This window comes from Diceros bicornis, chromosome 21, assembly GCF_020826845.1.
Source record: "Diceros bicornis minor isolate mBicDic1 chromosome 21, mDicBic1.mat.cur, whole genome shotgun sequence".
Classification (NCBI taxonomy): Eukaryota; Metazoa; Chordata; class Mammalia; order Perissodactyla; family Rhinocerotidae; genus Diceros; species Diceros bicornis.
Genome location: NC_080760.1, coordinates 52591109 through 52607333, shown reverse-complemented (window position 1 = coordinate 52607333; position 16225 = coordinate 52591109). Strand labels below are relative to the sequence as shown.

At 57.8% G+C, this 16225-nt stretch overlaps 1 protein-coding gene across 6 annotated transcripts in view; it reads left to right on the top strand.

Moving 5' to 3' along the window:
• The window catches only part of TRAPPC9 (trafficking protein particle complex subunit 9), a 639688-nt gene extending 624171 nt beyond the window's left edge, over positions 1-15517 (top strand). For all 6 annotated transcript variants that reach the window (XM_058564989.1, XM_058564990.1, XM_058564988.1 and 3 more), the window contains 2 exons: positions 13878-14098; positions 14746-15517. In XM_058564989.1, coding sequence (XP_058420972.1) covers positions 13878-14098; positions 14746-14913 — 389 coding nt within the window. In that variant the 3' untranslated portion in view covers positions 14914-15517. The remainder of the gene's footprint in view (positions 1-13877; positions 14099-14745) is intronic.
• Positions 15518-16225: the final 708 nt, after the last annotated feature.

The window sequence follows — 16225 nt, the reverse complement described above, 5'->3', positions numbered from 1 at the left end:
AGGACAAGGCTGGACGCACAGCCAGCCCGGGAGCAGCGGAGGGGCCTGCCTGGGTGGCAGGAATCTTTGCTTTATTTAGAAAGGCTTGAGAGAGGATGAAAAATGCTAGATTGAAAAGGTATAGACATTGCTGGGGGACAGAGGAGTCATTTTAAATTCTCTGCTGTTCTCAGAAAGATGTCTTTGCATAATGCTACCAGCCAGCAGGCAGTTTCCATTTTTTTCCCCTTTTTTTCCTGGTTTATCTTCGGTTGTCTGAAGTGCTTGTCCAAAAAGAGAAGGTTGAAGGCGGAGGACTTAATAGAGCGTTGTCTCCTGCGAGCAAGGGTTCCCTGTGCAAAAAGCAGCCTGCTCCCGCTGGGAAGGAAAGGGAGCCTGGGCCCCAGTGCCGGTGCAGCCACTCATTCACAGCCTGCCCCGGGCTGTCGGCTCCGCGGGCTTCCAGTGCGCCCTTCTGAAGGGAGGGAGTGTGGTTAGATGAGCGCTGGAGGTCTGTCAGTGTCACAGCTAAGTGCTGTCACAGACAGCCCCCAAATTTCAGGGACCTAACACGTCAGGCTTGTTTTGTTGATGTCTCATGGTGTTCTTGCCAGAGGAGCATGTCTGGAGCTCACTGGGGGACCCGGGCTCCGCCCACACGCGGCCCCGCCCACCCAGGGGCCCCGCCCTCCTCCACTTAGTTCCTTTAGTTCTCCTTTCAGTCTGGAGACGGGGCTCGTAGGAGGGATGGTTTGTGGGCCAGCTTTGGGGGCTATCATTTCCCCCCTACTTTCCGCTGGCTGGGACTCAGTCCCATGTGCATACGTCACTGCCCAGGAGGCTGCAGTCTGGCTGTGTGCCCACGAGGAAAGGGAATGGTTTGGTGAACACCCAGCCAGCCTCTGCCTCCAGAACCTTCTCAAGTGCAAGTGTTCCGTGAAGGAAGAGCAGGGAAGGACCCCTGGTGGAGGGGGCCTGTGAGCAGGGCCTTGAGAGGAAGAGCTGGGGGTGCATGCCAGGGAGAAGACAGGAGCCCAGCCCAGAAGGCAGGGTGGACGCAGTGAGCCACACCCTCAGGCTAGGGTGTGCCCGGCTTTGGTGCCAGGGAGGCTGGGTTCAGACGCTAGCTGTGCCCCTTACTTAGTCTCTTTATGCTGAAATAGCCTGTCAGCCGTGCTCTGAGCCGCTGCCTGTGGTCCCCATCACCACCCCTCACGTTTGTCGGGCGTTTCCTGTCTGTCCAGGCTCAGAGCTCAGTCCTCTCCTGGGCACAGCTCCTTCCCTCCCAGCACCAGCCCTCTGGCTGGGTGCTGCTTCACTCGGACGAGGAAGCAGAAGTTCTGGCTTCTGAAGGGGCTCACTCTGGCCCTCAACGTGGGCCCTGAGCTCAGCCACTGTACCCTTGTGGCCCGGGAACCCTGGCCTGGTGGCCCTGGAGGGCAACCATGGGCGGGGAGACCCCCGACTCGGTGTGCGGTGTTGGCAATGTGTGTTTCTTCCCACTGTTGAAGGCAGTGGCTCAGCACGGTCCACAGGCAGCCACAGCCATGCCAGGGCGCAGCCCGAGACCTGCCTGCTGGGGCAGCCCTCGCTGCTGTCTGGAGTTCACCTGCAGCTCCCCTGGGCTCTCCTCCACGGGCCCGCTGTCGCTGGACGCCGCGTGCTGGGGTTGTCTCGCAGGCGGCCAAGCGCGGGAAGCCGAGAGCATCTCCACGAGAGAACTCCAGGCTGCATGGGTCTCCTCTCCAGCTCGCCTTAATTTTAATCTAATTCCCTTTAATCTTTAATGAAAAGTTGTAAAAGTAAATTATTTACCCAAGAGAGCCAAACGGCTCCTCAGGAGCTGTTCTCGCCTTGAGGGTAATCACACCTGTGGGTCTTGAACATTCTCCCTCCCTTGATGCTGAGGAAGAGGCGTCTGGTTTATGAACTAATTAGCTACCTCAGTAAGTATTCAAAACACTTGCCATGTGGTGACTCGAGAGCAAAGCTCCAACGTGAGGGGGCAGAAGGAGCCTGTGTTCAGCCCCGTGACCCGCGGGAGCCTGGGCACGGAGCTGAGCTCTCTGAAAGCAGCGTTCTGGTCCTTGGACAGAGGGAGCCAGCCCTTCTCCCTCCTGTCACTCTCTGTCCCTAGCTGTCTCCCTGTCTGAGCCAGCACACCCCACAGGAAGACCCCTTTCCTGTCAGTGCTGGAGGCTCAGAAGGTGGGGGACGGGGTGATGGGGAGGAGCGAGGGGGGCTGTGTGGTTTGACGCCCACCTCCCCGGGCTGCTCACTGCCTCTTTGCATTAAGACCCTTGCCCAGAACACCGTCACCCCCACCTCTTGAGCATTATCCGTGCTTCTACCCTCTTTTCCAAACTTTACCTCGATACATGATAAAGTAGCAGAATACAATTTAAAATGTCTGGACGAAGGGAAACCATATGTGGCATAGTTGGTCAGGCCTTGGAGGAGTGAGCATGCAGGAGGAGCTCTGTGTGTGTGTGACTGTGTGACTGTGTGTGTGTGTGTGTGTGTGTGTGTGAGCGTCAGGGATGGGGGACTAAAATATGGCTACTGAGGGCCAACATTGTGCTCTAAATTGGTATACCTTTGGCTCTGAGCTTCCTAACAACCAAAGAGAAAAGGTCAGTTCCTTGGCTCTCATTGGTAAAAAGGAAAAACTTCCCGAGTTGGCTGAGTACCTAGCAACCAGCTACGTTGGCGTTAGAAAAAGTTCATCACTTTTTACTGGATAATTGGAAATTACAGGGTTTCATGCTAGATCTGCCTGTCCTTCTCCCAGAGGATGGCTGGCCGCTGTGGTCGAGGAGGAGGGTGAAGCCAGACCCACAGCCAGGGCCCCCTTGCCTGAGCTGTCATCTCAGCTTGGCTATTTTTATTTTTTCCACTTGAACTTCTTTTCCTTCAACTAAAGAGTGACAAAGCTCCTTGATAAATTCCCAAGCCAAGCTTGCCTGAATCAAATTTGACTCTAAAATTTAGGCCCACCCAAGATTTACATCGACTAGAAAAATGTGTGTGCCTTGTGAAATTTAAAATTTAAATGTGCTTTGGCTGAAACAGGCTTGGTAGGGCCTTGAAAAGCTGCTTCACTTAGGCTGTTCCTCGGTCTTCACCTCGTTAATTCCTACTGCATTGTTCTGAAGTCTTGAAGATTTTTTCTCCAAAATTTGACATTTACACCTGAAGTCTACCTAGCCGTCCCCTGTTTCTTATAGTACCAAAGGAAGGGAAAGGGAGTTGTGGCTCTGGGGAGAAAAGAACCCTTCCACGGCCTGGCCTGGGTGCCGTGTGCTAACGAAGGGATGAGCAGATAGTTGGATCAGTCAGTCGAGCAGGAAACCCACGGGTCGTCGCTCTTTGCCACTGAAAAGTGGTTTGCACGTGACCTTGGGGCCTGCTGGTGTTTTCGGTGTTTCCTTCACCACTGAGGGAGCCGTGCTGTGCAGGCTCTGCCCGGGAGCTCCCGCGCTATTCGTCTTCCAGCTCTCCTCCTCTCAGAGCGAGACTGTGGCCCTGGACGTGCACACATCACATCGCGTGCTCAGCACCACCCAGACTCTCCCAGCACAGCCGGACAGGTCTCCTCTGAAAAGTCACTGTGGTTTAGAACCCCTGGGGCTGTTTGCAGCGTTGGGCAAATGCCTCCTGAGTGCCAGGAGCGTCGGCCTGCCCCTGGCCCCCCACCCCGTCCCGCTCCACGCAGACCCGACTAGAGAGACCACTGTGGACGCTGCAGGGCCAGCCTGACCGGCGGCCCACTCCTGACCTGCCTGTCCTCAGGATCCAGTCTCCGCCAAGCACCCCTTCTTGGCTCTGTGACCCCTGCTTCCCACCTGCCCCTCACCCTCCATCATGCTCTTGGTCCCTGGTTGTCCCAGAGTCTGGGCCCTGGCTCTCTCTGATGGCCTTGGTCTTGCCTGGCCTCACATGAGGAGAGAGGATCCCACACGAAGCCCCAGCCCTCTGCTGGGCCCCAGGCTCCAGAAGGAGGAGTGGGGGTTAAGGGCTTGGGATTCCAGAAGGTTCTGATGTCTGTGGATGGAGTGAGTAAAGAAGACTGCACAAAAGGGCCTTCCAAACTCCTGTCCAGGCTGGTGGAGGCACATGTCTACCCTGTGGGGCAGTGAGGGCCACAGCAGCATGACCAGGCATGGTTAAATCAGAGAAATGCAAATCAAAACCACGAGAGGCCACCTCACATGCACCCAGATGGCTGATCAAAACGACAGACACTAACAAGTGCTGGGGAGGATGTGGAGGAACCAGAATGCTCATTCACTGCTGGTGGGAATGTGGAATGGTGTAGCTGCTTGGGAAGACAGCCTGGCAATTCCTGACAAGGTTAAACCTTGAGTTACCATCTGACCCAGCAATTCCGCTCTGACGTATGTGCCCTAGAGAAATGAAAACCTAAGTCCACAAGAGAACTTGTCCACAAATGTTCATAGCAGCATTCTCGTAATGGACAAAGGTGGAAACACCCCAGATGTCCATCAACAGGCAAATGGATAAACAAAATGTGGTATCCATTTTGGTCCACGCAATGAAATGTTATTCCGTCACAGAAAGGAGCGAAGGACTGACACATGCTACAACATGGATGAACCACGACGACGAGAGAAAGGAGCCAGTCACAAAAGACCATGGACGTATGATTTATTCATAGAAAGTCCACAACAGAGAAATCTGTGGAGCCAGCAAGTTGATTAGTGGTTGTTGAGGGCTGGCAGGGTGGGGGAGAGGAGGGCGATGGCTCAAGGGAATGGAGCTTCTTTATGAGATGATGAAGAAGTTCTCACATTGCCTGTGAAGATGTTGCACATACCTGGGAATGTATTAAAAACATTGAATTGTACACTCTAAATGGGTAAAGTGCAAGGTTGTGGACTATATCTCGATCAGCTGTTCTTAAGAAGAGAACGCAGGCTCTGGAGCCCAGGGTTCCGGGGGGAGCTCAGCACTGACCGCCATGCACCCGGGCCAGCTGCTGAGCCTCTCCACACTTCGACGTGCTCATCTGGAAAGTGGAGCAGTGCCAGTGGCAGCCTGACGGGGCTGTTTGGAGGACTGGATGAGATGGTATCTGCAGGGCCCTTAGAACAGTGGCTGAGATACAGCAGATGCTCAAGAAATCGGGCACTGTTGTCACCAACAAGAATAACAATAGTGGGAAGTACTGTGTGCTGACCTTGCTGGAGGGAGTGGGGGAGGCCGGGGTATGGGGGGGCCGAGTCAGGACAGGCCCCTTCCACGGCGCTCTTCACCTTCTCCCGGGCTCATTTGGATCATGGAAACCTCTGGAAGGAAATGTGCAGCATGGATTGGCAGATACTGAGGGCTGCGCCTCTGTATTTCCAAGGCACCAAAAAAGGCCAGCTCCCTCTTGTCGCCTCTTGTGAACCAGAGCAGAGAGCAGGAGAAGCAGCGCTTGGCAGAGCCCAGGCGGCCGAAACTAGCCCACATGTGCCCTCCAGGAGCCTTGCCGGGAAAGCAGAGCCGCTCCAGCCCCACGGTGCAGGTGGGGCCGCGTAAGACTCGTTTTCCCTCCTAGTGGAGCCTCAGGCCAGCCGGCCTCCCCGCCTGGGGTGCACACCTCTCCGCCGTGCTCAGCTCTCCCACCCGCAGATCCCCTGCCCCACGGTGGCCGCCCTTGGCCCAAACGCGGCCTGGCACGGCTGCTTCCTTTCTCCTCGCGCCTCGCCAGAGCGGGCCCCGCAGGGCCCTCCCCTCATCTTGGCTTCTATTTATAGCGTGTGTTTCTGCCAGAGCCTGTCGACGTGCTGGAGCATAAACGTGGCAGCGTTTTCAGGAGGAGTTCTGGGCCAGACAAGATTAAGTCCGTGACTCTGGCTGGTATTAAAAGTGAAGGAGAAGCAGGGCCGGGGGCGGGAGGGAGAAGATGGACCGTGGCCCGATTTAATGCTTTGAGGGAAGAGACTAATCTGCTCCCCGAGGTGTCTTACAACATGAGTTCTCCTGCATAAATGAGCTTCTCCACGGAAGCTCGGTCTGCGTGCGTGTGAGTCGGGGACCCAGAGCCAGGAGGTGGCGGGTCGGTCCTGACGTCCTCTATGTGGGGCACTTCAGGGGTGTGGGCCAGTCCTCCGAGTTACAGATGGAGTGACGGGGGCCCCCAAGGGGCAAAACATGGCCAGGATTCGAGTCCAGGCACCCCAGCCCCAAAACCCAATCATTCATTCATTCTTTCAACAAACATGAAATAGGAGTGTCTACCTGGCCTGGGTATTGGGGACACAGGCAAGTGCCAGTTTTCCGAGAGCTTCCTGGGAAGGAGGGACACAGATCGTTAAACAGACAGGTAAACGAGAGAACTTCAGATAAGATATTGAGGCTGTGGAAGATGGAGAGTGTGGAAGAGGGATAGGGACAGGAAGGCTCTGCACTGTGTAGTCAGGGACAGCCTCTCTGTGGGGAGGGCTAAGGTGGAGAGAACAGCAGGTGCAAAGGCCCTGGTGCAGGGATGAGCTGGGCATGCTGGAGGAACATAGAGGAGGCAGTGTGATTGGAGTGGAGGCAGTAGGGGGAACCTGGCTCAGGGCCATGCAGGGTAACTTGATCAAAACTCCCTTTTATTCTGGTTGTAAAGAGAAGCCATGGGCCGGGGCAAGGGGCAAGCAAGGAAGTGACAAGATAGAACAGCATTTTTACACCACTACTCTGGCTGTTGTGTGGGAAGTGTGGAGGCAGAGAGGGCTGCTAGGAAGCTGGCCTGGGCTAGGGTAGGGCCAGTGGGGGCAGAGAAGGGAACAGCCTCTCTGACCACTGACTGCCGAGCATGCCGATGGGCTTGGTGTGGGTGCCCAGGTAGAGCGGCCTGAGTGTGACCTCCAGGAGCGAGGCTGGGCCTCTGCGAGGGTGGGGCCACTTTGGTGTGGCAAAACCTGGGAAAGAGGGGTTCGAGGGCAAAAGTAGAAAAGTTTCGTTTCAGCCAAGTTAAGGGCGAGACCCCCTTAGAGGCCCCAGCAGAGATGTCCGAGTTGCCCAGAGGAGCCCACACCTGGGTCGCGGCCATCTCTGAGTCCCCAAGCACCTCCTGCACGGCCCTGCAGGGCGGCCACCTTTCCTGTCCATGGGTCCCCCTCGGTGCTCAACAGACACTTGTGGATGGTGAGTGCTGCCGTCTCAGCCGGGGCATGTGGGATTTCAGACACTGGGACGTGAGGGCGAGCAGAAAGGAACCTTCGAGAGCACCTCCCTCTGCCTGGCACTTTCACAGAAGATTTGACAGTCGCCACCATTCCACATGAGGAAACCAGGGCTCAGAGATGAGGCAGGGCTCTGCCCACCCCCCAGACTGGGTCTCCTCTTGGGCGCCTGGGAGGTGGTGGCCCGAGTGCCCCTGAGCAGCGCTCGGAGGTGGGGGGCTGCCCTAAGTTTCACAGACCCCATTGCATTGGTTCCTCGGCTGCTCCAACGAGTGAGCACAAACACGGTGGCTTAGAACAACCCAATCCTACGAGCTCACCGCTCTGAGGCCAGAGTCTGCCTTCTCACCTCTAGAGGCGCCGGCACCCTTGGCCCTGTCCTCTGTCTTCACGGCCAGCAGCACAGCACCTTCCAGCCCCTCTGCCTCTGTGGTCCCGTAGCCTTTCTAGATCGCTCTCCTGCCCCCCATCCCTTACAAGGACCTTTGTGATGACATGGGGCCCACCCGGATACTCCAGGATCATCTCCCCATCCCGAGGTCCGTAACTTCGTCACACTTGCAAAGTCCTTTTACCGTGTGAGGGAACGTGTTCCACGGCTTCTGGGGATTAGGACGTGGACATCTTTCAGGGGTGTTTTCTGTCTACCACACCACCCCCTCTGGTGTTAAAGCAAACCGGGGGTTCTAGAAGCTTTTCAAGGACAAGGGTTGACCTTCACAGAGTGGGTATTCTGTATCTCCCACCCGTGGGGCCTAGGAAAGGCTAAAAGGACTCGTCCCTGCTGCGTCTATCCTCTCAGTGGTGTCCGGCCCCTCGCTCTCCAAGCTCTGTTTTCCCCCCTCAGCGTTCACAGTCATCCTGGCATGTGAGGAAGGGCTCTGAGAAGCTATGTAAATGCAGTGTCGCTGCTGGCGGTGGGGAGTAGAGCTGGTGTGAGGGACCTGCCCTGCCCTGTGGACTCTCTACTCCCCATGGGAGGAGATGGGGTGATGACCAGGCCTCCCCTGCTGATGCCCCGTGGCCCCCGACTCTGCTCACACATTTCCAATTCTCCTAAAACCCTTTGAAGTGGGGTCTACTATTATCCCATCTAAAGGTGAGAAAACTGAGGCTCAGAGAGGGCAAGCGGTGGTAAGTCAGGGAGAAATTACTCAAACGGCAGGAATCCCCACCCAACCCCAGCCTGGAGCGGGTGGGGTCACCACCACCAGGAAATGGAGGGTAACAGGGGCCAGCCCTGGAGGCTAAGGGGAGACACTAGACCCCACAAACCCAGGACATCAGACCCAGAGCTTCTGTGGGGGTCCCAAAGAGCCCTTACCCGCACACCATGGGGAGGCACCCCGGGTGGTCATGAGGCGTACCTGAGGAGGGAACATGCCTGCTGCACGGGACACACTCACGACTCGCGTCCCTGCCCGTCTCCCTGGGGGCCAGCTGGTCGGTTGGCTGTGGACACACAGAAGGTGCTAACCCACCATCACTCACGGGGTCCCTGGTCTGGTGCCCACCTGGCTGTGATTGAGTAGATGAGGCACCCACCCTTACTGTCTGAGGGTGGAGGGGCTGCCCCGAGGACCATGGGCCTGACCCCTGGGGGGCCCTCGGGATCGTGGCCGGGAACTCAAGCTGTGCAGCCCAGAAGTCGAGGTGAGCCCTGCATGTGCCGCAGGGCAGGCTGAAGCCCCAGCTGTGCCTGAGGTTTAACATGTGGTTCTCATTCCCCCAGGCAATTTAGAAACTGTTCCAGAACGGCTTGCCTCTGAGAAATTTTTAATTATTTCTTCCCAGCTCCTTCCTAGTAAGCTCTGTGAATCGCTGGTAGACAGTCTAGGTGGAACTGGTAGACAGTTCTCCTCTCTGGTCTCAGCGGCTCCTTAGAGCCTTGCTCAGTGGGGCTTCCATGTGGGAACGGCACCCTTCTCCCTGGGGTGGGACACAGCTGCCCTGGTCCAGGGTCAGAGAAGCAAGTTAATTACAGCAGGGGGTGCGCTAGGACATTAGTGGTGACAAACCCCTCCTGAGCACAGCCGTCATCATCATCATTGACACCATTATCATTAGATTTGTTTCTACCACGTTTCCTAAACAGCACCTGGGGTCCCAGGAGAGGCCAGCCATGGCACCCTTCAATGCAGGAAGCATGTCACACTTCCAGAGAAAAACGGGCCTCAGCTCTGCTCTGCTGTCTCCTCCCAGTGATGGGAGGAGGTTTGAGTGTGATGGGAAGGTTTGGTGCCCTTGGACCCAGATCTGATGCAGGAGCTGCAGGGAGAGAGGGAGGGAGGAAGCAGCTGCTCATGGAGCTCAGACATTCTTTAATTTGGCGGGCAGTTACTGTGGGTGCCAGGCACTGGGCAGCATGACCAGCTGATCCAGTTTGCCTGGCACTGAGGGCTTCCTGGGATACCAGACTCTGAGTACTAAACCCAGGAGGATCCCGGGCAAATCAGCCTGGAGCAGGGTAACTGGGGACAGCAGGGAGCAAGGCAGGTGGGTCCTGCCCCTGTAGAGGGTCCCCCTTCTCCTGGGGGAGGCCGGCAGGGAAACAAGCAGTCACAGTGTGAGTAAGAGCCAGCCACCGGGGGCCGTGGGGGCAGCCTCAGCCCAGACCAGGGCAGGAAGGCCTGGCTGGGTCCTCTGTCCCCTCTCTGGACCTCGCCGCCACCCCCGGCCTGTGGGGCCAGGATCGTTATCCCAGTTTTACAGATGCGGTGAAGGAGACTCAGGTCAGCAAAGGGCCTCCCCGAGGATAAAATGTTGAGACAAAGCCAAGACCCCAGCCTGGCCTCCTGCTCAGCCAGGGGCCAGCTCCATCCATACCCCCTGCCACCCTGGCCTGACCTGGAGACCACAAGTCCCCTCTCCTTCTAGAGAGAGTGCCAAGGAAAGATTCTCAGCAGGAGCTGTGTTCACAGTCTAGTCTCCCCCTTCTCATCGCCCTGGGGGCCAAGCAGAGCAGGGGGCCAGGGAAGGGTTAAAAAGGGGCCCTGCCAGAGAGGCTGGGGGCGGCTCTGCAGAGGAGCCATAGGCCAGTCCTCAGCTGCCCTAGCAGCCGTGCAGTTCTCTGCAAGGAAAAAAAGAGAGAGCAGAGATGTAATGAGCCAGCCACCCTTCACTGATTTGCACATAATCATATCTTTCCCTTAATGGAACCAGCACCCGAGGCGCCCTGACATCTGCTCTCTCCCTTCCTCCCATTTGATTTGAGAGGTTCAGCCTGCGCCTGGCTGGTTCACTGTTCAGCAAACATTGCTGAGGCCCACCTGAGCGGGGAGAGAGACTTCAGACTGATGGGCACTGTCATTATCCCCCCTTCTCAGACAGGAAACAGAGGCTCTGGACGGAAGCCACTGTCCTGCAAGCTCTGGGACTTGAGATGCAAGTTCCTCGGACATTCGCCATTTGCTAGGAGAGGGGCCTGGGGTGATGCTGGGACAGGGACCCTCTAGAGAGGCGTTTCCAGAACCGGAACTCACACCTCTCGCACACTGTGGCCCATAGGACCATGTAGCACAGCAGTTATGTTATCTTATTACACTGTTAGTGGTGGTATCAGCTCCATTTTACAGAAGAGGGCACTGAGGCTCAAGAACATGGTGATGTGCCTCGGGTTACACAACTAGAAATGATCACAGCTCCTGTGCTCAGCAGAACAGAGCATCTGGGAGAAAGAAGAGCCAGTCTTTGTGCATGCCTGCTGTGTGCCAGGCACCCTTGGAAGTGCTTTATGTGCACAGCAGATAGACAGTGCGTGGGGTCCCAGCACTTCAAGTTTATCCCAGTCTGGCCAGACTCAGCTCAGGTGTCCTTGTACATCCCAAAATGTAGGATGCAGCAAAAGCAGGGTTTTGAGGGCAAATCATAGCCTTAAAAAACATATTGGGAAAGAGAAAGGCGTCCTCTCCTCCAGGAAGCCCACCCTGATGCCATCCCACTCCAGCATTGAGTGAAGGGCCTCTCCTCTGGGCCCCACAGGAAGCACCCCTCCATGCACACCTTTGCTCTGTCACTGCAGTCTCAGCATGGCCGGACCCGGCTTACCTCTCTTTCTCTCGCTGGATTGTGAACTTTCTCAACATTAGGACTTGTGCATCTCTGTGCTTCTCCTCACCTTGGTCGCAGGTGCTAGCAGCAGGTGAGGGGGCGTGGTGGTGAATGTTGGATGAATGAATGCTATCCAGTGATCTCCCAGCCTCTCCCAGCTCCCACACAGCCCACCCCAGGGGAGGTTCTGTCCCTGGATAGGGTGGGAGTGGGTTTGGTGAGATGTGTGCTGGGCAGGTGGAGCATGGGGTGGGTTCTCTACCTGGGAAAGGTGAGGACCCTGCAGGGCGCAGGCCCTGGAGCCTTCCTGGAGGGCAGTCTACCCTGGTATCAGCCACTCTCAGAAATATTTTTACTTTTGTCCCAGTAATTCCATTCCTGAGACTGTATCCTAGGAACATAAGTCCAGAATTCAGACAAAGCTCAATGTAAAAAGTGTACATCAGAGATATTTATATTCTGAAAAAGCGGACACAATCTAAATATGGCTGGGTGAATAAACTGCAATTTATTCCTTTAATGGAATCTTCTGCAGCCTTTGAAAACTTTCTCACAAAAATGTCAACATGTGGGACATGTATATGATCTCATGGTCCCAGAGAGCAGAACGCAGAACTGTGCATCAGCCATGGCAGCCACGTTAATAAAGAAAGATGGAGAAAGTCAAGGAAATATTCACTGTAATGCTGAGTGGTTGTTGGGGGAGGGGGCTGGAATTATGTGTGATTTTTTAAAATTATTTTTTTTACTTCTATAAACTTTCCAAATTGTTTACAACATATTGTAAAAGCTTATGACTTTAAAGAAACAAAATATGCGGCTAGGCTTGATCTCAGAAGGCTTTCCAGGAAAAGTGGACTTGGTGGGAAACTTAGTGGGTGGTTCCGTGACCTGCAGATACACCCCCAGCCCACCCTCCAGCTCCCTGCAGAGCCCAGGGTGCTGGGTGCTCTTGCTCCTGGCCTCGCTGTCTTTTGTTCCTGGTATATTCTCTCTCTCTCTCCACGTGCACACTCACCCCGGCCCTGGAATTGCTATGGCCATGTCAGCTGAAGAGATGCACACGCTCCCTGGGGACATCCACCGGCCTTTAGGGAGGGTTTGTGTCGCCCCTCCAGGGCCGGCCACACTCACGTTTCCTCCAAACCTGAGCCTCCAGGACCCGAGTGAGGAGTGGGCCTCCTCCTGTGGGCAGTGAGGCCCCACAGCTGCTGGGCCTGAGGGTCTTCCCTGCAGTTGCCTGGCATCAAGAGCATGGCAGTGACTCGGGAGTGTCCCCAGCCAGCCTCGGCTGCGGGATGCTGGTGACTACGGGGTCGAGCTCACGATGCCCGTGACGAACTGTTCAATGGCAGGATGGGCGGGAGTGCTCTTCACGTGTGAGGAAGTCCACTCACGAGTGTCACTGTCACAGCGTTACTCCCTGGGCCTGTGGACGTGACGGGGCCGACTGCAGAGGTCAGCCGTGGCAGGCCACAGGGCTCAGGGTCGGCCCCTCGGCAGCTGCACAGCCAATACAGGGGGGCATGAAGCCCCATTGCAGGCCATAGGCTCCCCTGCCTGACCTCCATGGCCGGATCAACAAGCCGGTGACCTTCTGGTGGCAGGGAGGGATCTTACTGACCATGTCAGTGTCCAGGGCTGCCGTAACAAATGACTACAGACTGGGAGCCTCAGGACAACAGGAATTTACTCTCTCGCAGTTCTGGAGGCCAGAAGGCCAAATTCAGGGTGTCAGCAGGGCGGTGTTCCCTCCAGAGGCCTTGAAGGAGGATCCTTACGGCCTCTTCTCGCTTCCTGGGGTCGTGGCTGCATCACTCCAGTCTCTGCCTGTCTTCACATGGACTTTCCTGAGTCTGTTTTCTCCTCTTCTGCCTCTTTTAAGGACACTTGTCATTCTGAAGTCCAAGCCTGTGCCTCCCACCCGTGCCTCAAAGCAGGTCCCCAGACCTCCCGCACCCCGCCATCCTGCTGGGATGTTCTGGTGGTCCGGGGCATGGGAGTTAGAGCATGGCCCTTTCCAGTCTGCCTGCCTCCATCTACCCCACCCCTCTCTCCCTATTCCTGCCTAAAAGGCTCTCGCCTGCTCTGTGACTCCAAGGCCTTTCCCCAGCTAGTGTCCTGCCATCTCCACGGTGTACCCAGGGTGGCCCCAGCCCTCGCTGGGGGAACCTGGGAGGTCATTCTGCGTGTGACTCAACAGGAGTGTGTGTGGCAGGGGCTCAAGCAGGTGCCTGGTGGTTCGTCACCTCGGGGCCCAGTGCATGGCCTGCTCCAGTTTCTGAGTCTCTCACCTGGCTTTCCTCCACCTGCAGGAGCCCCTGGGGCCTGTGGGCAGAGCTCAGCCCTTTCAGACAAGAGCATCTGGGAGGCCCTCCCACACCCCCAAACGACCTTGGGGCCCTCTTGGCCCCTCCGGCACGGCACGGACGCTCTGGGTTGCAGCTCTGGCCCCCACACCTATCTCTGCCAGCCTGCATGTCAGGAGAGCAGGCACAGGGCCACGCGTCTGGGTCCCAGCACCCAGCCTGGCACAGAGGGGGCGGCAGCCTTGGTGGGTGAAGGAGTGAGGGAATGAATGAATGAACGAATGGACAGATGGATGGATGGACGAGTGGGGGAACCAGCTGGGTGGTACCCCTGACAGTCTCGTGTCCATTTCCCTTGCAGACGTGCTGGTGGACGGGCAACCATGTGACTGCGAGGCGGCGGCCTGCCAGGTGGGCGACCCCGTGCGGCTAGAGGTGCGGCTGACCAACCGGAGCCCGCGCAGTGTGGGGCCCTTCGCCCTCACGGTGGTCCCCTTCCAGGACCACCAGAACGGCGTGCACAACTACGACCTGCACAACGCTGTCTCCTTCGTGGGCTCCAGCACCTTCTACCTCGACGCGGTGCGTGGTGGTCTGGGAGCCCCTGTGGCCCCATGCCTCCCCCAGGCAGTGGGCTTAGGGGCGGGCAGACACAGGGGCTTCTCTGTGTTGACCTTCATCTGCGGGACTGGCCGAGAGACCTTAGACAAGTTCATTTCTGTGTGTCCGAGTCCAGGATGGGGAGACCACCCCCGAAGGTTGCTAAGGAGATAAGGCGAGGGGAGGGGACCTGGGACAACATTAGATCCTGCCATGTTGCTATGGCCATTGCCCTGCCCCACACGGTCAGCTCCTCCCTGCCCAGCGGTTGCTGCAAACCGGCCCAGAGGGACTGATGTAGTCACAGTGCCCGCCCTGGCCCCCACCTCCACCCGCACACGGCACAGCCCTCATGCACCACTCACCGTCACTGCAGCTGCTCCCCACACTGCCTGAACCCCCAAACAGCTCAGGGAGGGAAGTGCTATTATCTCCTTCCCAAGACGGAGGCTGAGGCTCAGAGAGGTGCAGCGACTTGCTGGGGCAGTATAGCAGGGAAGCCCTGGAGGGAGCATGGGAGCAAGGCCGGGGGCCCGCCCTCCCTCTGTTGCCCCCATGTCCAGGCAGGTTCAGGGGCCTCCTGGTGGCTTTGCTGGCCTGGCCTGATGCCTCTCCCTCCTCCCCGTCAGGTGCAGCCATTGGGCCAGTCGGCCTGCCTGGGGGCCCTCCTCTTCCTCTACACGGGCGACTTCTTCCTCCTCATCCGCGTCCACGAGGACAGCACGAGCAAGGAGCTGCCGCCCTCCTGGTTCTGCCTGCCCAGCGTGCACGTGCGCTCCCTGGAGGCGCAGGCTTGAGCCGCTCCTGCCCCGTCTGGGTCCCTGTGCCCAGAGAGCCGTGGGGGCAAGGCCTTCGCTGCAGCTCCTGTCCCCTCCTCCCAGCCCCACCCCTCTCCTCCCCTTCCTCCTTCAGCATCCTTTCCAGGCTGTGCAGGAGACCCCAGACATGGCAGCCTCCCCTCTTCCCACACTGGCCACCGGGGTCCTTCTGCTGGAGCCTGGCATGCAGGTGGATGCTGACCAAACCCCAGAGGGTGGTGCCCGCCCAGCCCGGGTCCTGGGGTCCCTGCACCTCTTCCTGTGACCTGGGGCTCAGCCCAGCCAGTAGGAAGAAGAGGCGAGCGTGAGTGAGGGGCACAGCCCAGGTGGGCCTGAGGAGCCTCCCTCTGCCCTGTCGGCCACTGGAATCCTCCGAGGGCTGCCTCTTCTCCCAGAGGCCCTGAGGCAGTCCAGGCAGGAGAGATGGAGCCGTGATTGACACCAAGAGGGGCCACCTGCCCCCTGCAGGCGAATGTCTGGGCGGGTACCAGCTGTCCCGGGCCCTGGGCTGTTTCCAGAGGGCCGTGGCCTGTTTGTCTGTGTCTGTGACAAGTTCTCCAATAAAGAGCCTGCCTTGCTTCTCTGCTGGTCCAACTGCATCCGTGCATCTGCTTATCCAGTGTGGTCAGGGGCCGTCCCACCCAGCCCCCAGGACACAGACGGCTGGCGGGCAGCGGGTTCGGGCCTGTGTCTGTCCCCGGGAGCCTCAGCCCCTCTCATGCATGTGCCCTTTGGGCCTGGCTCCTCAACCCCTCTTGGAACACTGACTCGAGCCCCCTCACCAGGGTCCTCAGCCCCCCAGGATGGGTCTGGCCGTCTCAGCCTCTTGCTTGCTCCCCTGGGGTCTACACAGCATCTGCCTCTGCCTCCTGCTCCACACAGATGCTCAGGAAACGTTCAGGAGCGCGACAGCAGGCGTCAAGGAGTCTGATGAGGCCACAGCGGCCCTCGGACCCACCATGAGGGCTGGCTCTCCCCTCCTCCATCTTCTTCCTCACTCCCGTCAGGGTCGCCCAGGCCGCCCACCCCCGCGGTCCCTGGAACAGCCACCACCTGTGGCTGCCCTGCCGCCCTCACTCCCAGCCTGGCGGGTTCACAGAGTCCCTCCTCTGCCCCAGCAGCGTCAGTCTTCATTGAGCAAACATTACCCCCTGAGCAGAATTCTGGTGCCAGAGAGACGGCAGAGGTCCCACAGCACAGAGCGGGAGTGGAGTGAAGCCAGGGGTTTCCGAGGCTCCTGGGGTCACCCTGTTTCCGTGAGGCTGCCAGGCAGCAGGTACGGTGCCGACTC